The sequence below is a fragment of the Akebia trifoliata genome, chromosome 8 (assembly GCF_017979445.1).
Source record: "Akebia trifoliata isolate Shusen 1 chromosome 8, ASM1797944v1, whole genome shotgun sequence".
NCBI lineage: Eukaryota > Viridiplantae > Streptophyta > Magnoliopsida > Ranunculales > Lardizabalaceae > Akebia > Akebia trifoliata.
The window spans coordinates 30,065,295-30,087,695 of NC_141382.1; the positions used below are offsets into that span (position 1 = coordinate 30,065,295).

The window sequence follows — 22,401 nt, forward strand, 5'->3', positions numbered from 1 at the left end:
GAGAAATAAGTTTTACATTTCAAGTTTATCCCCTGATAATTTCAAAATTTCCAAAAGATAGGTAATATTGGCAGGCCAGCTCTTGATACTTACACCCAAGTAAACAACCAAAATTTAATCTGATTTCAGAACTCTATAGACGTGTAACGAAGGAGGCGAAGAAACTCTAGAGACGTGGAACGAAGGAGGCGAACTCGAGGAGGAGACGACCTGAGGTATCATCTCTCTCTCATTCTTCAATAATATAAATTATCAAATAATATGGGTTCAATATTGTTGTTCTGGAGAAGAAGAAATTTCATGAGAATTCGACCAGAATTTTTCAAACATCATTCATAGCTGTTAGAGCTTTGACCAAAAGAGACGTAGGTAAGGTTGCAGGATTTTGAGCCTTTGGGTTTTTCTCTTTCCCCATTTTGATGGTCTGGGTTTCCTGCATATGCTCCTGAAAGTTTTGGAATTTAGTCATTTTCTTTAGATTTGTGTGTTTCTGTACCGGTTGAGGTGATCTAGGTTTTCCCAAAATTGTGTTTGGTAATCTGGGTTATACTTAAAAACGTGTTTGTTGATTTGGGTTTGAATTTCTTTTCTGTAGATTTTGGAGGTTTATTATGAGTGTTTGGTGGTTGAGAGTTTAGAGATTTGGGTTTTGCTTAATAAAATAGATTGCTGATTTGGTATAAGTGAAGGCTCTCTACAACTGATGAGATCTGAAAAAAGACATCACTAATTTTGGGGGGGATTTTGTAGCTAATTTTGTAAGTTATATCAAATGAGATTTGGAGATTGTGTGGTTTGGTGAAGATGTCGGCTGCATCTTTTTCTCCAAATTCCTCTCCTGCTGCTCCCACCAACTTATAGTACTACTAGTCCACCGTCATCACCACCTTCAACTTCATCCCCTCCTCCAAACCCTTCTACTAATACTACTACTAGTCCACCATTGTGAATGAGACACAATCTCCAAATCTCATTGGTATCAGTGAAGGCTCTCTATAACTGATGAGATCTAAAAAAGAACATCACCAATTTTTTTTTTTTTTTTTTTTGGGGGGGGGGGGTGATTTTTATAGCTAATTTTGTAAGTTATATCTAATGAGATTTGGAGATTGTGTGGTTTGGTGAAGATGTCGTCTGCATCTCCTTCTCCAAATTACTCTCCTGCTACAGTCCCACCAACTTCTAGTACTACTAGTCCACCACCTTCAACTTCATCCCTTCTTCCAAACCCTTATGCTAATACTACTAGTCCACCATTGTGAATGAGACAATAGTTGCATTATATATTTTTATGTGTCATTCTTGTATATTTTGATTCTACCCACACACGCGCATTTATATGTTTATTTTGTAAAAATGTAGAATCTCTATCCATTACTTTTAAGAACCCCAACCCTATTAAATCCTTTTGTGAGATGAAAAATTTTGTATGTCCCAAATGCTGGTATCTGAAAAACATATGAAGGGATCATTCAGGATAAGCTCAAACACGAATTTCTGATTCTCTGCTTCTTAAAGTACTACATTTACAATAGTATTTAGCATGTGCAGATGTTTAGTGTCGAAAAATAGAAAAATCAGGAAACTATTTTCCGATTGGGCATGTATCAACACTCTGCACAAACCATAATTATAAGTATTTTGATACCTTGTTTATACTACTAATAAGTAATGTAACCATGGGTTAGCCAATAGGGATGGTCTTAGTGACACATAACAATTAATAATAGACCAAAGCATGGTGGTTCACATGGTGCAAATGGGAAGATATTCCATCGAAAAAATAACAGGTTTATTAAGTTACTACCTAATATTTGTAGCGGAACTATGGAAGTGACCATTAAAATTAAAGTATTGCTCCTAGTTCCTTACCCCATCTAGCAATGCTGTCCTCATACTAAAAGAAAATAGAGGTTGCAAATTTAGGCTCTTACATCACTTTAGCCGCCTAAGATGATGAATATTTAGGTTGTAATATTAAAGTTATTGACTTATCTTGCTTAGCTTACCAACCTGTATGATCTATTTTCCTGATAATTTTTGTATACTACACAACGTGATCCCCATTGGAATGGATGCTCATGTTTCAATTTTCTTCCGAGTGTTATGAATAAAGACATTACATATTATTACTATAACTTGGAAGCAATTGATTGAGATAATGGAACTTCTTATGAAAGAATTGAGTTTCCTTCTTCATACAAAATTACACTGAACATTGCATTGTGCACATTGGCTATTTTACTCTTCCCCCCTATTTAGTCTATTGTTATGTAAATCTCATTTCTTATATAAGTAAATCTCATTTTTTTAATGGTGGAACATTTTTATTTGCTACTGTAATCCATAAACAACTTCAGATTGACAGACAGTAAATGAAGGAGTGACCATGGGTAGTGAAACATCTCGAGATTGACAGAGAAGTGATGCGCAAATGGGAAGATATTCCTACATAAGCATCATAGAAAATTTGGCAAAGTCTCGGACCTTGATTCACACTGGTTGCATTCCATTAGAGTGGCCTAAGGTTCTAATGACGAGCATTTTTTGGGCATTCTTCTGCATCTTCGGTGATCTTTATTTTTATCTCTATCAAGTCATTGCTGGATTCACCAAGTAGAAGCATGTGGGATTTGAGTTTTCGAATCGTGGGTAGCCCCAGTTTGACTTAAGTTTATGCATTAGAATTTAGCATTCGATGATCTATAGTCATTGTTGATCTGCCAACTATAGATTTTATTCGTTGTAGATATCACGCCCATTGGACTACAAAGTTTGCATTAAATGCTGGAAGAATTCAATATTAATGGAATTTGCTCATGTCATACTTGTAGGATCGTATGCTAGGATGCTGTTGAGATGCTTCTTTAGGAAAAATATTAATGGTTGGGAGATCGATTCTTTAGCGAGTCTCATTAATCATATTCCTAATATCTTCCTTTGTCCCTCTTACAAGAAGACAATAGGATTATGCTAAAAGAGTGATAATGGAGTCTTTGAAGTCAATTCATTTTATCGTTACTTTGCAATGTTCGTGAAGTCTTGTTTTGTCTGCTCTTATCATTTGGGAGTCTAGCTTTACGTCAGTTGCACCCTATAAAACTTATCTCTATTACTTTAAATCTATCGACGATTCTTTTAGATAAATTGAATTTGTTTTTCTTAAAAGTTTCGAAAATACTTAAAAACCCAAATTTCTATGATTATTAGGATTTGTTGGTGGTTACTGATTTGTTGTTTTATTGATGATTTCCATAAACCCTATTTTAGTGCTTGATGATATTTGTGTTCTCTAATAAGATCAGAGCCCAAATTAATGTTGGAGGGAAAGGGTAAAGGGTGGCCTTTGGAGATACTTCAATTCATAAATAATTTTTTAAGAGAATTGGTTAGCCTTTAACATAGAAAATGAATCATGATCAAACTACTTTCTGGTAACCATTTTCCAAAGTCCTATGAACTACTAGGTACATGTCATGTCCATCTTTCTACGATTCACTCTAGACAATTACTACTAACTATAGAAGGATGATTTGTGGTGTGTGCTTGGCCAATGGTAACTAATCTTGAGCCACTTGTTGATCTAGATCCTTTGGTTACATAAAGAAGTTGGTTGGGTATTGGTCATTGCCAAAGTCGAGAGATAATCTCTTCTTTCTTATGTCAAACTCACCCCATTGCCTCTTGCAATCTTGAAGGCTGAAACGTCAACGTTTTTTTGTTTTGCTCGATCTTGTCTTGAAGCTGTTGATAAGATCCAAGCTAAGCTTATTCAATCCAAACTAGAGGGAAGGGCAGCCTGTAGAGATAAATTAATATAGTTGACTGCCTTTTCATTATTTCTCAATTTTTTACATAGAAAAACAATCAAGGTAAGTGTCTGTTTCTATCTTCCCTCAGACTCTGTTCTAATTGAAGTTGACTTCGACATGGAGCTCTACAATGGTTAAAAGAAGAGCGATAGTCATCTGGACAATGTGTCAATGGTGGATTTTCGGAAAGGGGGTAGATTAATTCTACTCAAGCATGTTTTGGGTTTGATTCCTATATGTCTTATGTCTATTCTTCCCATTCCTTAAATTTTTTCCAATGAGTTCGTAAGGTTTTTAGCAAACTTATTTTGGGGGAGGAGAGTTTGGTAGAAAAGCTCGCTTGGTGAGTTGATTGAAAGTGACTAAACCTTTGGAAGAGGGTGGGCTCGGAATTCAAAAGCTACATGGTATCCATAAAACTGGTATGATCAAGCTTTGTTGGAGGTCGATGTCAGAGAAAGATTTGTATGTTCTTAGGAACATGTACTTTCGGAGGGGAGATTTGGGGAGTAGCTCTTTAGAGGGTGGAGGCTCTAAAATCTAATGCTCAAGGAGGAAGATCTTGAAACTTACCATATTATTCTCTATGCACGTTATTTAGAAGGTTAAAAACACTTGGTTCATTAATGATAACTGGAAGGGTGATGGTCCTCTTGCGGATATTTTTCCCAATATTTTAATTGCTAATAAAATATGTGAGATCTGGACCCAAGGTATGGAACATTAGGAAGCTTCAAGAATTATTTGGTGAAAATGTGGCAAACTTCATCAATAATATTCAGGTGCAGCAAGTTGTTTGTGATAAAATCAATTGGAAGGCAGCCAAACCTGGGAGATCCTATACATCTATGTGGACTTCATTTCGCCCAATTGGTTTGGTGGATAAATCTTGGAAAGCTCATGTTCTGACAAAGAGGAATCCCTTTCTCACCCTTTTTTCCAATGTCGTTGCTAGTTCAATCTGGAAAGAGTTGTCTGCATTGCTTGGATGAGATTCCCTGCAATCCTTTCTTGAAAAAAGAGTTCTTCTTTGAGGTCGGGCAGATAATGTCAATCAGATCAATTTTTTGCATAACATCAGCCCTATAATTACTATGTCGGTTATATGGTTGGCCAGAAATAAAGCAATCTCTGATGATAGTAGATGTTAATCAACTCAAGCGATATCTCTTATCAAAATTGGTGTAAAGAGTTGGACATCTCCTCCAATCTTTATTGTGGAGGGCAGGAAGACCAAAACACTTTTGAAATACCTTGTACACCTTTTTCATCAATGTTAATCACTCTCAATGCATGGGATGCATTAAGAGCAACAACATTGAATAATAGCATAACTTAAAATGCTGTTAAGATAACCCATTCATTGCCAAACCAATTAGATATTTGTGGTTGTTGGGTAAATATCAATCAATGATTGTTTGGTGGGGACTAGCTGGAGGAAATGAGACAGTTATGTAGCAACATTAACAGTACTAGTTGGGCATAGCAAGGATTAGTAAAATGCAACTTAGCTATGCATATGAGAGTAAGAAATGGGAGATGTAGATGTAGAACCAAGGGTAACCAATGATGGTCAAACTGATTATTGTGTGGAGTCGAAAGGGGCTTATGACAAAGGATGTATGGTAGGCATATTGCATTCTATCATATGTACATTTACAAGAGCATCTTCAACAACTCTTGACAATTTGAAGAGTGTGTACTCTCCAATGTTGAGGTAACAGACAGTCATTTTGACTTTGACCTTCACACTCCAAAAATATAGAGAGTAAATTGTAAACTCTTCAAGTATAGATAATAATTATTATATATAGGGTCAGGTTCAGCTGCCAAAGTCCCAAACAAATGATTAGTCGTTGGAGATACAAAGATCAATGGCGCACAATGAGAGATTGCAATAACCCACTTGCATTTTTTTTTTTTCCGCTTAAAAGTTTTCAATATTTGCAAACACCTCCTAGTGCATACCAAAGCTGCATATAACCCAAATGAAGGGAAAAAAAAAACAAAAATCTGATCTCTCTCCTCTTCTGTAACCAAACCCTAACCCTCTCCGTTGTTTCGGCTGAGATGGACCTTTATTTGCTTGAAAGCTAGGATGAAATCGGTTGAGATGAAGAAGACGAGGGCAGAGGGGTTGTTTGTCGTTGCCATCGCCTTAAATGAAGACATAGATGGAGATGTAGACGTCGCCGTCGCAGAAGGTGAAGGGGTAATGGTCGTTTGAGTCTTGTCGTCGTTTGTCGCCTGAGTTGGAGTATAGAAGAGGAAACAATGGAGAGGGAAGGGTTAGTGTTTGGGTTAGAGAAGAGATACATAAGAGACGAAGAAGAAAAGAGATTTGGGGTTTTATTTCTGTTTTTGTTTGGACTTTGGCTTGGGGAGGTGTTTGCAAATTTGAAAATTGTTAAGTGAATGAATAAAGCACATGACTTTGTCATTTTCACTTTGAGCTTCACACTCTCCAGCTATAGAAAGTAATTGTACACTCTTCAAATATGTCCATCAACGCAGTCAAAATGAATTCGCCTTTTAGTTCAACGTCGGACAGGACACTCTTTAAATTTGACAATTTGAAGAGGCATTGGAGATGCTCTAAGAGAAGGGGAGGGAGAGACTGAGATAAAAAGATGATGTGGCTCTTTATTTTAAAGAGCTCCACTGCTATGATTTTTTAAACTTGGTAATCAAAGGATGGTTTGACAAGACACTATCTCCATATAGAGAATGGTTGGAGATGCTTTGAATGCGGTTCTATCTTTCAATTTGACGCTTCCTCCTACACCTCCGTTTTGCACCTTCTCCCGTGCTACCATATGGGTAATTAGATTTGAATGAGTTGACACTTCAAATCAGTTTGAAGTATTTCATGTCTTTCACTATTATTGATTATTCTTTATTTAGAAACAGTATTCTTCAACCCAACTGTATGCAAAATATGTGATGTTCACGCAATTTAATCATAGTTCTATATAGAATGCAAATCAAGCAGTACTGTGAAGCTTCATTGATGATATAAAATCAACCGTTATGGCTGAGCAGTCATGATTTTTTATTAGTTCAAAAAAAAAAAAAAAGAATATTACTAATGGGAACAACTTTTATGTTGATGTTGGGGGACCTTGAGGGAAAGGAATAGATATGAATCTTTGAGGGGAAGAAAGGATCTCTTTAGAAAGTGATCATTAGCATAGTAGGTTTGCAATTCTTTTTTATTTATTTATTAAACATAAGACTTATAATGAATTCAAAGGGGTATTTTTTTTAAAACTTTTGTTTAAATGGGATCTTACGAATTTGGATTTATGCTTGATGTACCTTTAGCTTGTGATTAGGCAGGTCTCTCAACCTCCTTTTTTAATCAATTTATACTCAACAAAAATAAAAAATTAGCCGAGGAGATCTCCCATATGCACCGTTTTACATTTAAAATATGTTGTCACAATTGGTGACCTGTACATGCAATATGAACATATTAACTTGTCTTCATACTGTATTATTTGATCAGTCTCCCGAATCTTTTTTAATATATATATATATATATATATATATATATATATATATATATATATATATATTTTTTTTTTTGGCAGTTTGAAGGGCATTTCAAGTGTCAGGAGTTCACTTCAAGATGTCTAGTTTTTTGGGGTTCAACAGCCTTGCACCCAAGACCAAGAATTTGGTAGTCGCCGGGGGCTTGACGTCATTTGTGTTTGGGGTATATTTCTATACTATGAGAGCTGTGGGGGGTACAGATGAGCTGCAGGTAGCCATCGACAAGTTTGAAGAGCAAAAACACATCAAAGAGGTTGAGTCAAGCTTGCCGCCAAGGTCTTGAGCTTCCTTTTTCTTCCCTTGTTTCTCTTTCTATTAGTTTTGCTTGCCAGATCATGTAGTTAATGGAGGAAGGATTCATTCAGCAAACACCATCTAGTTTCATTAAAGTTTTAGAGTTTTTTTTGATAATATTTTGAACTCCATCAGTTTTCTATTTTTATTGCTAAGCAAGTGAGATTAGTGGTCAGTAATTAGTAGGTGAAAGCGGGCTTTGAACTCGGGTTGGGGTATCAACACTCAAGTTCACATGCCCTAGTATCACGTGATGCTATAAAACAATAAGGCAACTCTGTGCATCATAATCCTGGAGACGGAACCACATGCCACACCAGTTGAGTGAATTTTGAGTATCTTTCTTCGACTCAGTTTATCATGATTCTTAAAAGAAACCGTCTTTATTTATTATTTATTTTTTGGTTTTGTTTGTGGGAGTGTTAGCCCCTTTTGGTGTGCAAAGAAATATAGTGCCTGTTTGTATGGTGAAAAATACAGAAATTGATAAATATTTTGATCAAGTTATGTAACTAAATATGATTTGATATATTTACAGGTCCCGTTTGACAGGCAACGTTAGGGGGACGACACGTTTTGTCATATATGGATATAGAGACCATCTTCACAAAAAATTAGCCCAATCTGAAGCTTCTGACCCCGTCAAAAGTGGTTTAGAACTGTGGATCGTTGATTGTTTACCATTAATTCGTAAATCATTTTTTATGGTGTTTGAAGTTTCAGATTTGGCTGATTTTTTGTGAGGACGATGTCCTCACCAAAAAAATCAGTTTAATCCGAAACTTTTAAGACATAAAGGACAAATTTTGTCTCCCTAACCCAAAAAGGCTTTAATGATGTTTGGTTGGGAAAAGAAATGATGTTCAATATCTGGACGCATCCGATCAGCACTCCGAACTCATTATATGACTCGAAATTGATTGGTTCTTCAATTGAGACTCGGAAAATGCATGATAGTGAAAAAATTGCGAAGCTCTATCTAAGGATAAATAAGGGGGAGTTATTGAACCACCATTAAGCCTTGTCTTACCGAGATTTAATGGGGCTTTAGAATTAGTAGCCCATCCCTCAAGGACCTAACAATTGCTTTTTAGAGTGGGTTTGGATAAATTAGTATAATTTAAATTAATAACCTTAAGAAACACATATTGTAATGAGATGTGTGAGTGAGATTGAGACCAAGGTGTTAATGCAAAGACGAGAGTGGAATGAGGTCTTGGGTTGAAATGGTGCCCTGTTTAAGTAAATATTCAATCATTTTATGTGAAATAATAATAAAATAAGATTGTTTATTGTACAAAATGGATACCATTGTTATTTTCATGCACTATTATTGGGTAGATATGAGAAGACTAATGATAATCTGACGCTCTTTTTTCTGATGCCCTCATACACTTGTTGATCTAATAGTTACAGAATCATAAATCTCTTTTTTGTGTATCCCGCCGAAGTGAAGGATCTACAATTCTATGATGGGGGCGTCTGAAAAAAGCGTGTCAGATTATCACAACTCATGTGAGAAACACTTACAAATTGACTTCAAGTTAATACAAGATATTTAGTCAATCAATTTAAATTCTTTTATTTATTTATTTAAATGAGGGGATCTTAGACCCATAGGCCCAACTAGCAGGGGTGAGGTAATTGACCTTTAAAGCACCATATCTCGTCAAAATCTCTCAGGTACATGCAATACCTCACTAGACATACATACAATCCCTGTGGGTGGCTAATGAGGGGACTTGAATAATTTCTTATACTTGAAATGATCACGATGTGATCGGTTATAGGCACTTCATTTATGTGACCTTTTAGTATTAGAATGCATGGTTTAAAATTGTGTCGATTGAATGTTACGACTAAAGAAAAAAATCGATACAGTATCGATTGATACATTCTGATACAAATCAGTACCTTTCGATACATTTCCGAAACATTCAATGTTTTGTATTAGTCTTGGCCGATATTGATACATATTGAACCGTACATTCCGATATTTTAAACCAAATTAGAATATTCTATCAAATGAAAAGTGATTGCATTTTGAGTTATTGCAATAGGATCTATACATTCAACACATACGTGCGTATATACATGTTAGTGAATCCTTAGATCAACCTGATGAACTTTTATATCGCTATGTGCAATTCCAACGTGTGTCTCTATTTTGGTATATTCTCATATTTTATAGATGATTCTCTCCTCTGAACCTAAACGAACTCCAATGGGTTCCAACCTCTGAAGCACTATTCACTATTTACATAATAAATAATAAAGAAACTTACTATTGGCAATCGACCTTTACTTATTACACCTCAAGTTAAATATATAAAATTTGCTATTGGCAACCCAAGTTTACTTGTTACACTCCAATTTAAATAAAAAAAAAAAAATACACCAATTGTATGAGAAATCAAATTTGGTCAAATCATCTTATGTTTATTAGAAAAATATAAATATATATATTTAAATTAATTTCATTTATTTCAACAAAAGAAAAAAATTACAAAAATAAAATAAAATGAATATTCACGATCAAACTTATTTTTATTACAATTTTTTGTCGAATTTGGTATAACAATTGATTAAATGTGAATTTAAAATATTTTTATAAATATTTAATAAAAAAATTTAAAAATATTGAGTAATAATAATTGAAAATAAATAAGAGACAAAAATTAGATTTAAAACATATTTTTCATTGAAAAAGAAAATTAAGAATGGCATTTATGTAAAATGATGGGGACACAATTGATATTTGTACAAGATGAATAGTGAAAAAGAGACTCTCTCAATTTTTTTTTTACTTCGTCTCCAATTCTAGAGATGTGAATAGCGATTTAGAAGGTGTGTTAGAAATTAAAAGACTGGTAGGAACTTGGTTCAGAGGTCTCTATATCTAAATATAGAGATATAAAAACCGGTTGGAGTTGCTTTAAGTAGATATCCAAGTACTTTGATTGCATTTAAGTTGGTGATATATATAGAATTAGGTTGACGAAATTGCGTACGGTGTCTGGTGAGTTATTCCACTCCACTTGAGTGATGATAAGGCGCCAATAAATAATTCATATCCATTAAGTTGGGAGAATACCTAGTAAGGGCTGCAACCTGGGCAGGTTGAGTGGGTTGGAGGGTAAATCAAGCTCAACCCAAGCAACAAAACTCTCAACCCAAGCTCAATTCAACTTGACCATCGAGCCTTAGTTCATTAACACAAGCTCAACCCAAGCTCCAGCTTCTGAAATCAAGTTGAGTTCGACCTAACCCGAGTTAGGTAATTTTGAGCGAGTGGGACTCGTTGAATGACCCTAAATATATTTTGATCAACAAATAAATTGATCATATTAAACAAGAAATACAATATCAAATACAAAATCATTAATAAATAAAACTACATATAACCTCTACAAAACCATTAATAAATAAAATTACATACAACCTCTGAATCCATCATTGAAATAATATTTAAACAAATCATATAAACCAAAGTCCATATTAGTAATAAGCAATTGTGCATGAGACAATATGAACATACATAACAATGGACTAAAATAAGAAGGAAAGTTAAAAAAAAGATTTTTTTCCCTTAGTTATAGGAAGAAGTAATTAAAAATGCTTAATAAAAAATATATATATATATACAACTAATAAGAAACTTTTTATGTATTAGTATATAGCTTTAGTTTGAGATTGAGTTGGGTTGCCTGAACCCTCAACCTGAGCTCAACCCAAATTGAGGTCGAGTCAAGATATTCTAAGTCAGACTCAACTCATCTTTTAGATAACTTGGCCCAAACTCGCCTATCAATCGGGTTGAGTTCAAGCCAAAAATGAGCTTTTAAAAATAAAAATAAAAATAAAAATGTACACAGTTAGATCTATTGGGCAAATCTCTGGTTTTGTCCAAGACCGGGTCAATGTATCACCCTTGACATTGGTTCATCCGCAATATAATATGAATCATCAAATATTAAAAAAATATCAGTCTGAATACATAAAACTCAATTGAGTCAACTGGGTTTTATATTTTTAATTCAATTACTTATATTTTTATAATTCAAATATTTATTATCTAAATTAACATGTAAAATTTTAACTAAGCATCTTTAAAGTCCAAACCCACTTATGTTATTTAAAAAAATTGTAATTATTTGCACATGAAAATGTAAACCAAACGAGATGACTTGGATGAGTCACCTCGGTATCGGTGCGTGCTTGTGTGGGGTGGTGGGGACGAAATACCCGAGTTTTAAAAAAAAGTCTCAACTCTCAACTGCTTTTCCAAAGTGAAAACGGTGTTTCTTTCTTCTCTCTCTCTCTCTCTCTCTCTTCTGTGACGATTGATGAATCAATCAAAAACTCGTTTTCCTTTCTGTAATGGTTTCTCAATGGGATCGAATTCTTCTGAAAAATCTGATCTTTGATCAACAAGTATGTCCCAAACAGATGTCTCTTACAGGTACTCTGCCCCCCGCCTCTCTTTCTCTCTCTCTCTAGAAATTTAGAGAATCTTAAAAAAAAAAATTGGGTTTTTGTTTGGTTTCTGTTTAGATCTCGTGCCCTGTTTGGATCACCATTTTTGCCCAAAAAAGGGCATCTTTGAAAGTTTTCATGTGCAAAATTTGTGATCCACAAACAACTTATTGTGTAACTAAGGTTCACTTTAACAAATTTGTTCTCTAATTGTTGCTTCGTTGGAATCTTTGTCTGTACAGGGTTGTTTTGATGGACTTAGTACATGTTGATTGTCAAAAATTCCTCCTTTTTTGTTGTTGAATTGTGTTTCGAAATTACTGTGTGTTTTGGTGGCTTAATTTTGTGGCAATTATGCTAAATCATATTTAGCTTTGATATTTATATGTGTTTGATTATGTTCTTAATATGATACAACCAGTGGTGGTTTTCTTGTAATCTTTTGAAAATGGGATTATTGATATGATATTGCGTCATATTGATTGTCAAAATTACTATTTTCTCTTGTTTTTGTTGAATTTTCTGCAATTGTGTTTGTAGCTAGCACTTGAATCTTGAGTTAGTGGGTCTTTTGGTTGTTCAACTTTTTTCTTTTATTAAAAAGTCAATGAGAACTTGAGGTAACATTGTGTCTAGCACTAATAAAAAATAAAAATTTAAATGAAATTTAAAAAAAAAAAAAAAAAAAGGAAAAGAAAACACATTGTGGTTAGAAAAATTAACACTTTAGGTACTTTTTAGTATGCTTTCCTCTAACTGCGAATGCACAGTTACTCTTTGTTGCTGGATTTTTTTTTTCTTACTTTTATTTATTTATTTATTTTACAACTCATGCTGCAATTAGTGTTGTGGTTTGTGGAGCTTTACGGTATTGCTCAAGAAGGATGTATTGTTAATCAAGCCACACATTTCACTGATCGAGCTCATCTTTGACCTCGTTGGGAGTTTGCAAAGGGGGACCCTGCCCGAAAGGTGGGGGTTCAGAGGTGGAGCCCCCAAGCCAAATTTTCCTAAGTGTATTTTTGTAATTTCACTATTTTTATGAAAAGCACTAATTCGTTAGGGTTATACTGAGTAGTTTTCTGCGGGAGAGGCATTGTAATTTTCTTTTTGGACTTTGAGTAGGGGTGTCAATGGGTTGGTTCCTAAAGAACTTAGAACCATAACCATTATATTTAAGAGAGATTTACCCGGCAGACCTTGCTGTTGCACTTTTATTACAAAATCTCCCTTGGAGTTCCGACAACTCCAAGGGAACCTTGCTTTATGAAGTTTGTTACCCACCAAACCTCACTTTATCAAGTTCATTACTGAGCAAACCCTGCAGCGGGATCCACGCCATAAATTTCTAATTTTTTGAGGTTAATTTGTTACTTAACATACCTTGGAATGGATTCTAACCACATCAATTTGTGATGTTCAAAACCATGATCTGACGTACAAGATTATAAAGGATAAAATTCTAAGAACCATAAAAAATAATTTGAAAAAAAAAAAAAGAATTTTCACCGTTTAATTTTATATTTAAATTTGGAAGTTCGATATCCATCCATTTTCAACATCTACTATCAAGCTCAAAAATGATTTTTTATTTTTATTTTTTATAATTCATTTCTGTTGAGTCTGAGTTTTTTCATGTAATCTAGAAGGCTGTGTTGTTGGATTGATAATTTGATTGTCCATGTGGGCCCAATGTCCCTTAGTAAGATTTGAAATCTTACCAAAATAGTCATGGTAGCATGATTCATAAAGTAAGGGAGTTTTTGTAATAAAATTACAATAGATAGGTCTGACCGGTAAACCTCTCTATATTTAGTTTGGTTCCGATTCTTGTCGGTTCCGGGTTCGATTCCAAAATAAATGGAACTGGAACCGGAGTTGCTAAAAAGCATAGGTACCCATCGGTTCCAATTCTCAAAGATCGAATGAGAAGAGAAGAATTTCAAATCATTATAAAACATTTTCCCTTTCAAAAAATTAACATATTATCTATAAAATTATGAACTTACTTATAATTTGTGTTATTACAAATAAAAGTTAATATTTTTTTCAAAAATAAATATTTATCTTATTTAAAAGTAATAAATTTTTAGAAGAGATAGCTCATTTGAAGTTCCAATCGATATTTTATACAACATGCATTAATTTTGAAAAAAAGAATACATTAAATCGTCTATAGTATAAAACTAAATTGGTTTCAAGTACCTATTGGATAGAACCTAATGGTTCCGGTTCTTATAGATTTGGTTCCATTTTAGACTCGCTCTAATTGGTTCGAATAAAAAGGAAACCAGAACTGGGGTTTCGGTTAAATGGGGTACCTATTGACACCCCTACCTTTTAGCATAATAGAATTGGTTCAGCTGCATGGTTTTTCCCTGTTTTAGAGTCTTCCATGTATATCTTGTGTTTTGGTTCATTTTTCTGGTTATTTTCTGTCTTGTCCTTTCTCTTCAATATTTCGCATCCCAGGTTGAAGGTTGGAGTTTTCCAAAAAACTAGTTGGTATTAGGTTTTCTTCCAAAAATTAAATTATAATTTGGGGAAATACTTTGGCTTTCAATCTTGAATTGACTATGTATATCTAAATCCATGTATTTTATTAAGGATCTGACTATGTTACATTTGTGTTAATTGCTTAATTTGATTTATTTGCATTAATAGATTTGGTTTTTAAAATGATCATAATGAATGTCAATAGTCAAATTTACCAGTTTGGTACTTTTTTTTTTGTCGTCTTCAGAATTTTTTTGCAATTGTCAACTACATCTATAGAATATTGTTATTCATTAATGAAGACTGCTTCTAATGACATTACCTCTTTGGAAGATATTTGACCAATCAAGAGCTTGATTGTTCATTAATTTTATGACTGTCCATGGATGGAGAAATTATCTTTTAATTGTTTACGGTAATTGACAAAGTGAGATTGTGGAAACCCTATTTTATTTTGTCCTTGATTGAGTTCACAATTGTGAAAATTGAGTAATAGATGACATAACCTCCTTTGAAGATATTTGAGCAGTGGAGAGGTTGAGTGTTCTCTTTGGATCTCATTTTCCCATGGTGATCTTTTTACTGATGAAGTGGCATTGTGACAACCCTATTTGTTTAGTTCTTGATTGAGTTCCCAATTATGAGAATTGAGTGATAGATTAACTTTAGGCTGATCAAAATGAATCTTTAAAGTGTTTATAAAAGAAACTTGTGGAAAAATCGACAAATTATTAAGGAAAAAATCAATGTTACCTTGGTACTTATACTTTTGGAATTTTTGTTCTGTAGATGCATGTTGGCATTGGAGACTCCTCAACATGCCACAACACTTATAAAAATATACGAAACAAATATCATATAATATCATCAAAGTGTTTTTCATTCCATAAGGCCCTTTTAGGAAAAATTTCGTGAAGTATCAAAATATTGCAAGTTATAAGTAAAATTGATTGGTTGGTTAAAAGTTATTTGTATATGACAAATAGTATAAGTTGGGTACTGACATACATTATTTGACTTTTCATCTTCATGTCAGGTAGTTTTCCAATCAACCCTCTAAGATTTCCTTGTAGTTTTGTTTCATTTGTATTGCTCCGTATGTAACATATCAAACAATTTGCACTTCTTATTCTTTTTTTCACTGGCCATTATGCCTTCTCTATTTTAGGGAGTAATAGGTCCTCGTGTAAGTATGATCTCTAAAATAGTTATTCGATTCTAAACATCCTTTAAAAAAAAATTATATTATCTCATGAAACTTTATGTTGACTTTCTTGATTAAGTCTTAAGTTTCTTGTTACTCGGTAGTTGGTACTAATATTAAAAATCATAATGCCTTTCGTAAAACAAATTGTACCAACATCCGTTTCAACGATACCCAATTGTTTTGCTTCAATATTGACATGTTAGCATTGTGCACCAAATATATGTGAAATTATACGACATTGTCTAACTATGTCATGTTCTCTTGTTTGTTGTATGTAGAACACATAATTAGTTTCTTAGTTGCATTTCACAAATAACAAATATACATGAAATTGTACAGTCTAACTATGTAATGTTCTCTTGTTTGTTGTATGTAGAACACTTATAACAGTTTTTTAGTTGCGTTTCACAAATAATTTATGAAAGAAATTTTTTTTTTTCACAATCTTATATTTAATGCTCTTTAAATGTTGGAAGTTTTGCTTAATTTAGCTGTAATGACTATAAAGAGATACTTACCCTAATAATTCTAAATGGACCCAATCAGATGGTTATGACCAGTACTTAGGCTGAGTTTTGACGATGGATCTACTAAATGGATTCAATTAATTAGACTGTCTTGATCAATAAGCATGGGCACTCTCTTATGATAAGTATCTAGAGGCCTTGTAGAACTATACTCAACTTGGTCATCAAAGTCAGCTGTTTGTGTGTATTTATTTATTTAGTATTAAGAGCAATGTTCTTAGATGATGAAATGTGAGGCAAGGCACTTGGATGGCCATTGTCTTGAGGTGTAAAGGGTAGCCTCACATGTGTGATATTTTAAGTAAATAATATAACATATAAAATAGCTAATATTAAATAATTAAAAAATTAGAATAACCACCACATATTCCCAAATTTCAAATCCGTATAATTGAATTATAACTGTTAATCCATTATTTAATATTATTTAATTAAAATATTATTATTTAATATTAAACAAAAAATATTTTAGATTTGAATAGTTGAAAGATTCTATTTATAAATAATTATTTTATGTTCGTTCCAAAAATAGTACTAAATTATTTTCTTAATAACATTCTCTCTATAATACTAAATACTACCACAAATATTTATAGACCACATCAAATCAACTGTTTTCTTTGCATATATGTGGATATACTTATTGTGTATTCGAACTCAATTCTAAGAATTCTTAATATTTTGCATGCTAACAACAACAATGAAATGAAAGTAGGGAAGAAATTTATACAATCTTGCTTAATTAGTAAAATAAAGAAGAAAGGAAAGAGAAGGACGAAGAAGAGACGAAAAAGATACGTTATATAAAAAAAATATGAAAAAAGAAACATTAATGTGAGGCATAAGCCTCGGTCAAAGGTGTACGCCTCACATTGAGGCGTATGCCTTTCGTGAGTCTCTTGATCTGAGGTGTAAGCGTTAACTGCTCTTATGCATCAACCATACACTATTTCCATTAGAGGATGCTTTGTCATACAATCACATTTACAAGCGAACTGTGTTTTTTGCTGTCTGAGAATGTATGGCTAAGTGGAGCTTAAGAACCACTACATCAACAATCTGATGAGAAAACAGACTTATTTCTTAGATCCATTTGATTGTTTATTTCTCGTTCTTTATTTCCTATATAACAAAATATTCCTGCTCACACAAGCACATGAGGTATAGAAACTAAAGGCATTTTTCATTTGTCTACAGCTGCGGGTCTTGTGGATACCCTCTGAGCTTGACTTCTTCTGACCGTATCACATCTGGCATAGGCTCTGATTACCGCAAGTCCATTAAAAAGGGCTACATTTCCTTCCTCTCTGTAGATCTTAGCCGATTCACTCAAGTTGATAAGGTAAATTGTCTCCCTATCTCTTGGGGTTGTTACCGTTCGAAAACCAAACTCCTTTGTCGTAAATGTGGAGTTCTTATCGGCTATGGATATGGAGACTCACCGACCCTCTGTGGCTTTGACTCCCCTACTTCATCCAACTCATCCTACAAAAAGTTCACGATAAAGATCCGAGCTCTACAACCTTCAGAAGAGTGCCAACAAGTCCAAAATGGTGGATCCCTGTGAAGATACTCCAACCTCCATCATGGACCTCCCGGACGATTGCTTACTTGTTATTTTCCGGGGTTTAGAAAGTGGCACCGATCGTGACTCCTTTGGCTTGACATGCCATTGCTGGCTTCAGATTCAAAACTCGAGTCGTCGATCATTACAGTTCCACTGCTCTTTCACCACATTCAACCTCACCCCTTCTTCACAACTCGGCCCCGACATCAATTCCTCCCATCTCTTTAGAATGATGACCCGTTTTCAACAGCTCAGTTCATTATCTCTATCCGGGTGCATTGAGCTTCCGGATTCAGGTCTAGCCCCATTGCAATTTTTTGGTTCCAACCTTCAAACCCTGAACTTGGATTGTTGCTTTGGAATTACAGATAATGGATTCTCTTTAGTGGGTACCGGGTGCCCCTCTTTGACATCAATTAGTCTCTATCGGTGTAAAATTACTGATCTCGGTTTAGAAACCTTAGCAAAATCTTGCTCAATCTTGCAAGATATCAATCTTTCATACTGTACACTGGTTTCCGACCATGGGATCAAATTTCTCTCTCAAGAATGCCGCCAACTCCGTTCGGTCACAATCTCATACTGTAGAAACATAACGGGTATTGGGTTTAGAGGGTGTTCACAAACTCTTGCTTATATCGAGGCGGACTCATGTAAGCTTGAACCCGACGGCATACTGGGAATTGTTAGTGGGCATGGGCTTGAGTATCTGAACGTTTCTTGTCTGAGTTGGTGTATCCATGGGGATGGATTGGGTGGGATTGGAGTGGGATTTGCTAAGAGGTTACTAGTACTAAATCTCCGAAGGTGTCGCATTGTTAGCAATGAGGCAGTGATAGCTATAGCAAAGGGTTGCCCATCACTTCAGGAGTGGAGCTTAGACTTGTGTCATGAGGTCAGGCTTCCTGCGTGGGAGGCGATCGGGTTGAATTGTCGTAACTTAGAAGTACTTCATGTGAACAGGTGCCGGAATTTATGTGACAGAGGGTTGCAGGCTTTGCGGGATGGGTGCTACTGTCTTTCAGTGTTGTACATGCATCATTGTCCTCAGATCACTCTCATGGCAATTGAGTTGTTTAAGTGCCTTAGAGGAGATGTGGTGATAAGGGAAGAGGAATTAGTATGTATCAGTCCGCGGGGGTGATTTGTTGCTGACAACTGAAAGATTCCTAGGTAGGTATCAGTCAAATTGAACTCTTGAAAGTCCTACATGAACTGGTTGAGTCGAAGGTCAATCGGACCCTAGATGGTGGTCCCAAGGAATTCATTATTTCATGGGGCTTCGAACACTTGACCTACTCTTCCTGAGGAGCTTATCAAGGCTCAGCTTGCCACTAGGCCAACACTTTGGGGTTACCCTTAAGGATTTCAATTTAAGTTCAAGTCTCTCATTGTTCTCTCTCTTCTATAAGCTCATCAAGTCTTTCAATGCTCAAAGAGGTAGTCATCCTTGAAATGAGGTTGGCTGCCATTGAGATCATTTTCTTTATCATGTTTGCAAATTTAAAGACTACTATCTGGATCAATCTTGAAAAGCTTTGCTGATGATCTTAGCGTAGGTTGACTCATGATGTTTCTCTTCGCAGCAATTTTCCTACATATTTCAGCCAATTTAAAATCCTCCTATGGGAGATGAAGGTTACCCAAATGGACAATTACTTAATAGACCCAGAGGTGGGCTAGTAAAATCTTTCTTTCTCACCCTGATTAAATGTCAAACTCAAATTGTTGAGATTGCTTGACATTTCAAATTGTTGAGATCAACTATTCAAATCATTGATCAGGGCAATTTGAATCATTGACCTCAATGATTCATGTTCAAAAGCCAAGATCAACAATGTATAAATTGTTGATCTTGATGATTGGATCAAAGGTTGATCTCAATGATTTGAATTGTAGATTTTGACAATTTGAAACATTAATCTCACCAGTTGAAAGAAGCTGGGGGGTGGGGGGTTAGAAGGGGCATTAAAAAAGAAAAAGTTCACTAAAAGGACTATCAAGTTACCATGGAAAAGTTAAGGGTGTATAGGAAGTAATCACTCCATCAGGGTTCATTAAGTAATTTTCCCTAACCCCTTGGGGTTAAGGATCCCATGAAAATGTTGAGAAAGGTAATAATGGCGAGGATCCTAAATGATCATGAAAAGGTGAAAGAAGTAGAAAAGAAACCATCAGATACAAGAGGTTTTGTATTTATGTCAAGTTCAATCAGAAAATGAGGTGTTTGATGGGGTTGATCTTTAGCCTAGAAAACTCTTCTAGCAAATTTGCTTTTTTGGATATTTCAGGGAAAATTTACAGAAAACCTTGTCCACATGTAGTAATTTTATCCATTTAATAGGAAAATGAAAATAGAAATGTTAAGTGTGTACGTCATCTGGATTGCACATAGTGGCATAAAAAAGTACACATTCCTGGGCCTTAATTGTTATATTTCCTAAGAAAATCTAAGAGTGCAAGAAGATATCTCACAAATAAAAGGCTCTAAATGAATTCCTGATTTATTAGGATTGATTACCTTAGTTTATACAAAGGAGTTTATTTTAGAGTCACTATCTAGAACGGTGGCACATGTTTATTGGAAAATAAACACATTGGCTTGCTTAGGAGCCCAAATGTTTCTTAAATTATTGCCAAAACATGTCACATAGACACCGTTCCTATCCTATAGTCATTCTGGATTTTTTTATTTATCTTTACTATTATTATTATATATATATATATATAAAAGGAGAGAAGGTGGAGTAGAAGCGGTTGGACACCAAAATCAGTACCCACCTTAATATTTAAATTAAAGATAATCATAGTCAATTTGGTTAATTTTTAAAACTATAAAAATATTATTTTTACAATGTAATCTTCAACACTACCCTTTATTTAGTAAAGTAAAGAAGGATGGATCCCAACCCTTAATTAGTGTCTTAAATTCGAAATAAGGCCCATGACACCTTCTAGTCTATTTAAAGAGGGGGTCATGGGTCATGGGTAATGATTTGTAGAGAATATAGTTGTTAGATTTGCAACTACCCCTCTAACTAATTTCCTTTCCGTGTGATTGATTTGATTGATTGATATATGTACTTAAAGATGAATGTTTGTTAGAGAAATCCTTGAAGACATTAAGCAGCAATCCGACACAAGGAAAATTAAGCTAAGATCTTACATTCCCAACCCTATTAGATACTGAATTATCTTCTCAATTTGTTTTGTATCCACTAAAAAATTGTTGAGCAAGTTTTTGATTAAATGGCAGAAAGCTACTGATGTGTAAAAATGCCCAATCATCTACTTGGAAGATCCGCTCTGTGCTTTTCTTCATTTCCTTGAGATATCTTAAAATGACATCACAACTTTGAAACTTGACATTGACTTGGTGAACTCTAAGGTTCCTCCGTCATTAGCCACTATATATGGTAGGTGTTGCCCTTCCTTAAGTTGCTTCCAACATCACTAAGAGGCTCATGTCAACTATTTTACCCAATCAATGGTTTGCTACTAGTCAAGCACTGTAAGTATGTTTACAATTTATGTTTGACCATTGCTTTGTGGATGATACGCAACACTCATATATGCATAGTTTGGTGCCATTCAAACACTATAATTATTTCCAAAATGGACTAGGAAGCGGGCATTCTATGTAATTTAAAATTATTTTTCATCAAGGTATGTGATGGGTTTAAACATTTTAACCCCTAGACGAATGTCGTCTTTAATGCACAAATTCATCTATGAATGCGTAAAAGTTGACTTGTAATATTGTGAATTGTTGGGCATGAGCATGTTGCCATGCGAGCATCTACTGACACAATACTATTGCATACATATCTCTAGAAGTTACACCTGGAACTGTGCTCGACTCTGATGATGTGTTAGATGAAGGAACATAACCGATGTAGGAGGTTCATGTTGGAGAGTTGTCATGAATTCAAGCTGGATTCTTGATGATCTGTTAATGACCCATTTGACTCTATTAATCCTAAAATTTGGACTCATTTGGTTTGGGTTTTGATCCGACCCACTCCTTTGTTCTTCGTAACCTCAAGTATATAAAGGATATTTTTAGGGTCCATTCCTAATGTGTAAGAAGAGAGCTGTTAGAGAGAGAGTGCTAAATGAATGTAATAGGGACTAGGGTTTCTAATGAATTTTGTAAAAATCTCGTTGAAGATGGTGGATTGATCATCGCTGCCCATGGACATAGGCATCTTGCCGAACCACGTAAATCGTGTTTTCTATTTTCTAATCTTTTCTATTTCGTTTGCATTTAATTTCTTGCTTGTTGTTTGTTTTATTTGTTGCACATTTTCGATCAACAGTTCATGTAGTCCCTTGTCCTAAGTTGTGCATTGCTACAGTTTAAAAAAAAATAAAACAATGAGAGCAATGTCAGGCTTTGACATTACACCCTCAAGAATGATCAAGTGGAGTCGGGAAGGAGTCAAGGGGGTACGTAGTTGGCCCCAC

General features: G+C 34.6%; 2 protein-coding genes across 3 annotated transcripts; both read left to right on the forward strand.

The window, feature by feature from the left end:
• Positions 1-7,840, forward strand: LOC147396489 (cytochrome oxidase assembly protein). Of its 2 annotated transcripts, none has more exons than XM_086451072.1 (2): positions 1-215; positions 7,406-7,840. In XM_086451072.1, the coding sequence occupies exon 2, from the start codon at positions 7,444-7,446 to the stop codon at positions 7,648-7,650; it is 207 nt and encodes a 68-aa protein (XP_086307198.1). In that variant the 5' UTR covers positions 1-215; positions 7,406-7,443; the 3' UTR covers positions 7,651-7,840. The 2 variants fall into 2 exon arrangements, with proteins under 2 accessions (XP_086307198.1, XP_086307199.1); XM_086451073.1 differs by lacking the exon at positions 1-215 and adding an exon at positions 225-369.
• Positions 7,841-17,777: 9,937 nt separating this feature from the next.
• On the forward strand, positions 17,778-19,479 carry LOC147396490 (RNI-like superfamily protein). The gene has a single exon (XM_086451075.1). The coding sequence runs from the start codon at positions 17,918-17,920 to the stop codon at positions 19,076-19,078; it is 1,161 nt and encodes a 386-aa protein (XP_086307201.1). The 5' UTR covers positions 17,778-17,917; the 3' UTR covers positions 19,079-19,479.
• Positions 19,480-22,401: the final 2,922 nt, after the last annotated feature.

What these genes read in the sequence shown, in the direction of transcription:
- LOC147396489 (XM_086451072.1), top strand. Translation starts at nt 7,444, where the DNA reads ATGTCTAGTTTTTTGGGGTTCAACAGCCTTGCACCCAAGACCAAGAAT.
- LOC147396490 (XM_086451075.1), top strand. Translation starts at nt 17,918, where the DNA reads ATGGTGGATCCCTGTGAAGATACTCCAACCTCCATCATGGACCTCCCG.